We start from the raw sequence: 9,798 nt of genomic DNA on the forward strand, positions 1-9,798 counted from the left end.
AGTTCAGCCTCCTCCCAAACCTGCCATTCCTACTGCCAGGAGCACTCAGTGGCGATCTTTGGGCTCTAAGGTCCAGCGCCAACTGACACTGGCCTCAGCGCTGGTGGTGCATCAGTTCTGCTGGTGCAAAAGTGCCTTATGGCACTTTTTGGGACTGCCCAGGCCAGCAGAGCACCGGCACAGTGCCCATTGGCTTGGATCCTCAATCAATAAATGGTTCCTTGTCCCCAAAGCGCTCACAATCTAAATAAGATGCAAAAGATACACCAGGAACAGAAGAGGAACAGACATCATGTTGGGGTGAAGAAGCGTTCCCCCTGCTAAGGGCAACACTTTAATAGATGCCTCTTTGCCCAGTTGGCAAGGGAAAAAGATGTAACTTGCAACTTGCTTCTCCCCACTGGGGAACCAAACCCCAGTCTCCTTATTAAAAGCAACAGCATCCAGAGTTGCTTTAGCTTGACATGTTCACAAGAGGGCAGACGTGGCCTAGTGTTCACAGGTACAATGCTGCTATTAATTATTACAGTGGAGTTAATAACTCCACAGCTGATGCACCAAATAAAACCATTCATTTGCATCATATTATTTGAAGGAGGAGCCCAGCTTTAATTAATTGAAAACATTTAATACAGTGCAAGCACTGGTTCAGTAATGCCTCTTATGTGAATCTGAAATAGTAACATTTTATTTATGCCAGTGTTTCTCAACCAGTGGTACACATACCCCCAGTTGTACCTGAGCTGCTCTCCTGTGGTACATGTAGCTGATAGACCATGAGAAGTGGTACACTGGTGGACAAAGGTTGAGAAACACTGGTTTATCCTATTTGCATTTGACTCTAAAGAGGAAGGTCATAAAAATATATTGAAAATAAGCACATTTAGAGATTTACACAATTTGATAATGGTAAAACGAAAGACGAGATGCTACAAATTAAAAGTGAGATCGTTTCAACTGACCAGAGACATCTACTCTGTTCAGCTTATACAGTCTCGCAAATATGCCACAAACATTTTACTGGACCAGGTATACACGCACATCTACAGTGCAGCAGTACTGGTAAGAGAAGCAGCAATAACCAATGAACTGAGGAGAAGACTCTGAAGAGCATCTGAACCCTCCTTTGCCGCTCCCACCCCCCTTTCAAGGAAACAGAGCCAGAAGCCAGCATTCACAGGCCTACAAAATTGAGGGTCAGAAAAGTTTTTCCCAATCTTTATGGCAGTTTGCTATGAATTGGTGTAACATTTGAGGAAGCAAAATGTGTTTTGGCCTTGTAATGTGACAGCCATACCACTCTGACATTATTAATTGCTCTGAGAACCAGCAGTATACAAATATTATAGAATAAATTAAAACCAAAGCACATGTGTGCTTCAGAAGGCCTGAAAGAAAAAAGAACCAACTAATTACAAAAGTGTTCATGTCTTGTCACCTGAAAGCAATTCTTATTGACACAAGCAAGCAGGCAGGCAAGCAACTATCTACAAGGATGATGCAACAGCCTGGGCAGCAAAGGCATTCAGATTTACAAAGTGGCTGAATTTTAAGCCACTTCAGCATGTAACCATGCAAAGGAAAAACTTCTATTATGCATCTACCTGCTAGGCAGATATATTTAGTGAGTCTGTTTTTCAAACAAATACTGCAAATGTATTAGAGAAGAAGGAGGGTGAATCCATACTGCACGGTTCATAGAACTAGTTTAGCTACAATACCTTGAGAGCAAAGGAGTAGGCCTTTTCTCCCACGTTAATTGACTTGGGGTCATCATCATCCAGGCTTTCCCAAATCCTGACATCTCCATCACTGCCACAAGTCACAATGCAACTGTCAAAAAGAAAAAAAAATCATTAAAGTACGCCAGAAGGGTTGAGAGTAATACAGAAAAGTATTCATAGAGTTTTCATTAAAGTTGGCAGTGCCAGAAGACTCTTTGTAAATGTATTTATTTCACTAAAGCAAGGGTCTCCAAACTTTTTGGCCAGAGGACCGCATCAAATGTCTGGCACAGTTTTGAGGGCCAGAAAAAAAATTTAAATATAAAATTTATATAAATTAATTAGATATGAAACTTAGATGTGTGAATAAATGAAAGGATGGGTTCATTTATTCAAGCTCTTTGGTCCTTAGAACACCCTCCAGATGCAACCAGAGCATAGTTCTAGTCATGTTCGGCAAAGTGGGCCAGGGGCTTTCAGGAGACAAGAGGCTGGTCGCAGGCTGGAGAGACTCGCTGCAGGCCGCATCTGGCCCCCCAGGCTGGGGTTTGGAGACCCCTGTTCTAAAGCATACTGCAGTGTTTCTCAAACACTGAGAACCCAAGGGGGTCGCGAGTCAATTTCAGGTGTGTTCCCATTCAAAAAACATTCAATTCAATGTTTTTTTTTAACTATATTAGACTTGATGCTACCATGGTATGTGACTGCATTTGGGGAAATGTTAACAGACCTGTACTTTTAACAAGCTACCATGTATATTCAAAAGAGAGCAAGAAAAGGATGAATTCTGGGGGTGGGAGAATTTGGAACCTTGTTTTGAATACCGGAGGTCTCTGGGGCTGGCACTGAACCCCAATAATTAGAATTATGCAGTCTGAATACTGTTGTTGTTGAACAACCTGGATGACCAGAGCTACACATGTGAAATAGGAAGGCAACACTGCCTTCTGGTGGAAGGATGAGCTGTGGGAAAAGAACAGTGCTCCACAGCTGGCCATTAAAGGGTCATCAGAGCATGATGGGAAATGGGTGAAGTTATGTAGATTCCACACCTGCCAGGAAATTGACATGGGGAGATGAATTCTAGATGGAATTCATTCTTTGGGGATGAATTCTCCCCAGAGGAGAGCATTAGCCCCCATATCTGCAGAGGCACATTTGCAGAATAGATTCCGCCTGGCGGTGAACTGGTGTGATCCAGTTGTGCCAGTGGGCCATGGAGGGCGAGCGCTGCTCTTGGGTAGCTGGAAGAGGAGCCACTATGTAGGGCTGTGGGTTTTTCCACCAGTATAGCATCCCTTCTTGGCCTTGCATCCTAAGTACACTTCTGTACTGCAGCGAGTCATGAACTCTTCGCTAACAACAGGAGAGGAAACTGAACGCTTTCCATATGCGCTGCCTCCGATGCATTCTCGGCATCACCTGGCAGGACAAAGTTCCAAACAACACAGTCCTGGAACAAGCTGGAATCCCCAGCGTGTATGCACTGCTGAAACAGAGACACCTGCGTTGACTCGGTCATGTTGTGAGAATGGATGATGGCCGGATCCCAAAGGATCTCCTCTATGGAGAACTCTGGAGAACTCGTGCAAGAAAAGCGTCCTACAGGTAGACCACAGCTGCGATACAAGGACATCTGCAAGAGGGATCTGAAGGCCTTAGGAGTGGACCTCAACAGGTGGGAAACCCTGGCCTCTGAGCAGCCCGCTTGGAGGCAGGCTGTGCAGCATGGCCTTTCCCAGTTTGAAGAGACACTTGGCCAACAGTCTGAGGCAAAGAAGGAAGGCCCATAGCCAGGGAGACAGACCAGGGACAGACTGCACTTGCTCCCAGTGTGGAAGGGATTGTCACTCCCGAATTGGCCTTTTCAGCCACACTAGACGCTGTTCCAGAACCACCTTTCAGAGTGTGATACCATAGCCTTTCGAGACTGAAGGTTGCCAACACACAGCATCCCTTCTTGGCCTATTAACCAAGATCATGCATAGCAATCTGTTCTTATCAGTTTAATCTGTTCTTCAGTGTGAACTGATGCCAGATCTGGAGCCCCATTCTGGAATCTGCCTACTGCACTTCTGGTTGCTCTTGGTTCCTGGCCTCAGTTGCTATAAATCCAGAATGCTACCTGGCATCCCCTCTCCCTCTCACCCTCTGGGGAGAATCTCACTGGTGAAAGACAGACTGATGTGGCTCTTCTTTCTCTTCCTTCCTCTGTTGGGGTTTCTCTGTTTCTCCCAAGGTCTTCTGTCCTTCTGGGTCTTCATTTCTTACTGCCCTGGACTATCTGTGCGGCGTGGTTAACCTGATGCTGCTGTATTTTTTAGGTTTCCTTCTGTGGCCAACAGCAGTGGGAGGGGGAATGGTTGAATGGCTCCTCCCTACTCACTGTGAACCAGTCCTATTTATTTTGCATTAAATTGAGTGTTGGGAGAGTTAGAACAGACAAAAGAAAATATTTCTTTACTCAGCGTGTGGTTGGTCTGTTGAACTCCTTGCCACAGGATGTGGTGATGGCATCTGGCCTGAACGCCTTTAAAAGGGGATTGGACAAGTTTCTGGAGGAAAAATTCATTACGGATTACAAGCCATGATGCGTATGTGCAACCCCTTGATTTTAGAAATGGGCTATGTCAGAATGCCAGATGCAAGGGAGGGCACCAGGATGAGGTCTCTTGTTATCTGGTGTGCTCCCTGGGCATTTGGTGGGCTGCTGTGAGATACAGGAAGCTGGACTAGATGGGCCTTTGGCCTGATCCAGTGGGGCTGTTCTTATGTTCTTAAACTACAATTCCCAGGAGGCCTTGCAGGTCTCTTGTTATGTGGTGTGCTCCCAGGGGCATTTGGTGGACCGCTGTGAAATACAGGAAGCTGGACTAGATGGGCCTATGGCCTGATCCAGTGGGGCTGTTCTTATGTTCTTATACATTGCTCACAGGCACGATCCTCTTTTGTGTTTTGTTGTTTGGAATATGTATGCCAGGGGTTCTCACACATTTAGCACCGGAACCCACTTTTTAGAATGAGAATCTATCAGGACCCACCAGAAGTGATGTCGTGACCAGAAGTGACATCATCAAGCAGGAAAATTTTTAACTATCCTAGGTTACGATCCTACCCATACTTACCCAGGAGTAAATCCCTTTTCCTATCAAAATATACAAAGCAGCTTTTTAAAAGTACAGGTCTGTAACATTTCCCCAAATGCAGTCACATGCCATGGTAGCATCAACTCTGATATATTAAAAATAAAATGTTGACATGAATGGGGACCCACCTGAAATTGGCTCGCTTCCCACCTAGTGGGTCCCGACCCACAGTTTGAGAAACACTGATGTATGCACTTCAATCAGCAAAAAAAGGGACAGAGCAATTGACACAGCAGGGCCATGAAACTGACCTCTCTTTCCAATACAGGCAGTCCCTCCACACTCCTAGTTTGGTGCCTAGTTTGGAGGGGGAAGGCTGAACTTTCAGGTAGATCATGATATAATTGAGGGCCATTATGGTGTGTGTCTCCTTTCCTCTAATGCAGGTGTCTCTAAACTTTACAGCCAAAGGGCCGCATCAAATATCTGGCATGGTGTCAAGGGCCGGGGAAAAAAATTAAATATAAAATTTAAATAAATACATTAGAGATTAAACTTAGTTGAATGACTGAAATGAATGAATGAATGGGCTCAAATGTCCAGGATTTCTCCAAGCACCAACACAGCCCAAGAAATAAAGCACACACATTTAAATGGACCCCCATTCCCCCACCCCACAAACACAACTCTGGTTGTGTTTGGTCAACTGAGCCAGAGGCTCTCAGGGGATTAGAGGCGGGCCATGGGCCGGATAGAGGCACTCCTTGGGCCGCATCTGGCCCCCAGGCCAGGGTTTGGAGACCCCTGCTCTAAAGGTAACATGTATTGATCACTAAGAAAATACAGTTAATGCAGTAGCCAGTAAGGATTACTCTTTACATGGTCAAGGCATCCTAAACTACATATAGCCTCCATCTTCACCTAATGTAGACCATGGAGATCACAACAGGATATAGGAAGAGGAACAAACTCTTGCCAATACAGAATCTATCTACTCAGAGCTTTACAAGTCAAAACTAGACCTGAACCATATTTAGAAGACAACAAGAAACCTTCCCATGCTTCATTATCATAGGTATCTGGTGAGAACCCAGGAAAGAACCTTCTTGGCTATCTCACCTAGGTTCAGAAACTCTACAGGGGTTCACTCAGTTCCCATGCTGCTGGTCTTCCTTGGGGGGGGGGGACGACACTTTTATTCTGGGAGGTGTTTAATTGATAATCTAAATGTTGCTGAACTATTTGATGTCTGATTTTTCATAAACTGCTGACTGAACTGATTTGCTGCTGTTGCAATTCGGAAGCTGTTTTAATTTTTTCTCATTGTATCATATGATTTTAACTTCATTATAAGTTGCTTTCTGTGCTTCCTTGGAAACAGAAAGGACACATACAAATGCCCTTTAGGGCAAACAAATAGACACACACACTAGAGTCCTTTAATAGCCCAATCCTAATGGTGGCAGTGCTGCTGGGTGCAGCACCGCCAAAACGTCTACTGCTGCCAGCAGCGCTGCTGCCTCCAGGCTGCCAAAGGTCTCCTTCAGGGAAGGGTACTTTTGTCCCCTTCCCCTGGAGAAAGCCCCAAGCTCCGCAGTGAGGCTTCTCAAGTCTGCACCGGTTATTTTGCTGGCACAAACAAGAGCCTCCATCTCAGGTTTTTCAGCCCAAAAGAGGATAGGATATGGCAGAGCAAGGCTCTACTGGTCCCATGTCCCTCTCGCTCCTGGTCCTCCCTCTGCCCCATCCTCCCCCACCCCATAATGCCTTTCCCCACCCCAAAGACCTTACCGCCGCCCAGAGCTCTTCCCTTGCTCTAGGTAGAGACTGTCCAGTGACCACTGGCATTGGACCAATGCTCCCTGCAGAGAGAGTGCCGTAAACATGCTTTACGGCATGTTTACAACACCCAGAGCCTGGGGTATGCATATACCGCCAGCGCTGAAGAGTTCAGGATTGGGTTCTTAGTTTGCTGTCACACTGAAGGCAGGGTAGAAATGTCAGATAGTAATCTAGGCTGACAACATTGGAAAACTAACCATAACACTGCTGAAATCTACTTTTACAGAGGAAATCTACTTTGAAAAAGGGCAAATATCCCAGATAGCTAGCTCTGTATTTAGCTGCCATGGATCAGCAAGCACCAAGCTAGTTTGTTGTCTTGCCTCTGTTGCTTTTCAGTGTTCCAGCTGGCCCAGAAGACAGAAGCAGAACCCACAAGCCTAACTTCCACCTAGATCATGTGCATGCATCCATGCACAACTGTACAAACCTACAGTTTGAGATTACGAGGCCTCAGCACAGTGGAAATATCTGCTCTTGATAAGAATTTAAATATTAATGTTTTAAATAATTAAGAAAGTGATATAGGAGACAAATAATCAACCTCTTTCCACCACCCAGAACAAAACCACTAGGGCAGGCAAGGGAAAAATCTGTTGACAAGGGAAAAATTCAATATCATTATGGCCTTCTCTTGTAATTTGGCAGCAGTTAAGGCAGCTGAATTCAAAGACACTGAAGGACTTGAAAACTATCACACCAATCTGAGATGCAGCATCATTTCAAATAAGGTGAATCCAGTTCTACATAGGAAATTGTGTGAAGTCCTCATATTGCGCCTGTCGTGTGTGAAGAATAAACAGCCAGGAAGCTACCTATCAGGTATATATGAATTATTATTAAGTATACTTATATACTGATTTTCAACAAGATTAGTTCAAAAGTAATCTTCAGTAATCAAAAGTAAAGTAATCAAAAGTAATCAAAAGTAAAAAAAAGTAAAACCTACGAGACTGAAGGTTGCCAACTAACTAACTAGTTCAAAAGTAGTGTACACAGTAAATTCATTCAACTTTCTTTTAAATATAGGACAGGTATCATCCATTTCAGAGATCTGCCACAGGTGAAGCACTCCTCAGTTGCTTACCTTCCAGTATCATCAAAGCAGACATCTGTGTGCCCTTCTGTGTGGCCATATCTCATTGGTTTTTGTGACAAAGACATTTTCTCTATCTGTGTAATAAAGATGGAAGGGCTTCAACAAACAAATGCAAGTAATTTGACAGAATGCAGTACTTCAAAAATATAGAGTCCAGAATGGTATTAAGTCTGCAGTCCTATACACAATGAACTCACAGTGAGCTCTACTAAAGACAGTGATCCTTGGACTACAATCCTGTGCATACCCATTTGGGAGGAAGACCCACTGAATTAAATGAGGCTTACTTCTGCATAGACATTCACAGGACTGCAGTGTTACTCCTGAGTAAAACAGACATAGATTTATTTGTAAAAATGGGAGCTGCTGCTGCTCCCTGATGTTTGGCAGGTTTGTGCCTACAAAACATGTGAAACAGTCTGATCCAAACTGCACAGCCTGTGCACAACAGGCAGAAGAAGGTCACTCCCTTGCTTTTGCCACCCACCCCAGAGCCAGGGTCCATGGGCTCTGCTACCAGAACACTTGCTGTATTGGGGCGGCTGAGGGTAGCCCAGACAGGGACCACGAGAGGAGGGTAAAGGGGGTAATTTCTACTTGGGCCCAGGGTTAAAAGGGGGGCCCAGGAGCCAAAGGAGGGGCCCCAGAAATTTCCTGGGATCTTACATTTTCCAATCTCACCCTGACTCGCTATTATTAAGAGAACTATTGTGGGAAGCAATGGGGGGAGTAAGCCCCATTGACTTATCCCTGTTCAAAGCATATACATAGTAGCTTATTAAAAGTACAGCAGATCTGTAAGAGTTCCCCAAATGCAGTCAAGTACCAGTCAAGCATGAAATCTAGTATATTAAAAACAAAATACGCATTGAAATGAATGGGGAACCACCTGAAATTGGCTCGCAACCCACTTAGGGGCCCTGACCCACAGTTTGAGAAACACTGTGAGAGACTTGGGAGCATGTTTGGTTTTCTGTATTGCTGTATCTAGCTGAGGATGCTGCATGGGCAGGCAGACATCAGAAGAGCCCTACTGGATCAGGCCCAAGGCCCAACCTGTCCAGCTCCCTGCATCTCACAGTGGCCCACCAGATGCCTCCGGGAGCACACAAGACCACCAGAGACCTGCATCCCGGTGCCCTCTCTTTGCACCTGGCATTCTGAGGCAGCCCACTTCTAAAATCAGGAGGTTGCACAGACCCATCGTGGCTTGAAGCCTGTGATGGACTTTCCTTCCATCAATCTGTAGTCTGTTTTAAAGGCATCCAGGCCAGGTGCCATCCCCACATCCTGTGGCAAGGTGTTCCACAGACTGACTACATGCTGGGGAAAGACCTGGGCTCTGTATTGGGAAGCTGGTAGACCTGGGCTCCAAAGGCTTTTCTGGTGGCTGTTACTAGCCTCCCCCTGCCCTGCTCTGCCCCCCTTGTCACCACCTCCCCTCCCCCTTGGGGAAGGGGCCTGAAAGGAACTTTGCACCCACTGGCAGATGAACTTCCCCTCTGAGGAAGGCTTTTTCTCCATCAGTCTGTCCAGCCCCCTCTTCAAGGCACCAGACCTTCAGGGCAGATCCAGTGGCAGGGAGTTCCACAGGCTGCCGGGGAAAGACCTGGCTCTGCACGGGAAGCTAGTAGACCTGGGCTCCAAAGGCTTTTCTGGTGGCTGTTGCCAGCAGCCCTTGTCCAGTTCTGATCCTCCCCCTTTGGAAAGGGGCCCAAAAGGATCTTTGCCCCCCCCCGACAGATGACCTTCCCCTCTGAGGAAGGCCTTTCCTCCATCAGTCTGTCCAGCCCCCTCTTCAAGGCCTCCAGGGCAGATCCAGTGGCAGGGAGTTCCACAGGCTCATGACACGCTGAGGAAAGAGCTGGGCTCTGCGTGGGGGAGCTGGCAGACAAGGGCCTGGCTGGCTGCTGCCGCTGCCCCCCAGGCTGTGCCCCCCCCCGGGCCCCTTCAGAGCCCCTCACCGCGGCGACGCTCGTCTCCCGGCGCGCTCTTCCTTCGAGGCTTCCCGCGCTCTGGGCGGAGGCGGAGCCGGGGCGCGTCACGC

At 46.6% G+C, this 9,798-nt stretch overlaps 1 protein-coding gene across 1 annotated transcript in view; it reads right to left on the minus strand.

Moving 5' to 3' along the window:
- Nucleotides 1–9,772, minus strand: part of WDHD1 (WD repeat and HMG-box DNA binding protein 1) — a 44,570-nt gene extending 34,798 nt beyond the window's left edge. Inside the window, exons 1-3 of the mRNA XM_066625394.1 lie at nt 9,716–9,772; nt 7,740–7,825; nt 1,722–1,833 (exon numbers count right to left, since the gene is read on the minus strand). Coding sequence (XP_066481491.1) covers nt 1,722–1,833; nt 7,740–7,816 — 189 coding nt within the window. The 5' untranslated portion in view covers nt 7,817–7,825; nt 9,716–9,772. The remainder of the gene's footprint in view (nt 1–1,721; nt 1,834–7,739; nt 7,826–9,715) is intronic.
- Between the last annotated feature and the right edge of the window lie 26 nt (nt 9,773–9,798).

The sequence above is a fragment of the Tiliqua scincoides genome, chromosome 1 (assembly GCF_035046505.1).
Source record: "Tiliqua scincoides isolate rTilSci1 chromosome 1, rTilSci1.hap2, whole genome shotgun sequence".
Lineage (NCBI taxonomy): Eukaryota > Metazoa > Chordata > Lepidosauria > Squamata > Scincidae > Tiliqua > Tiliqua scincoides.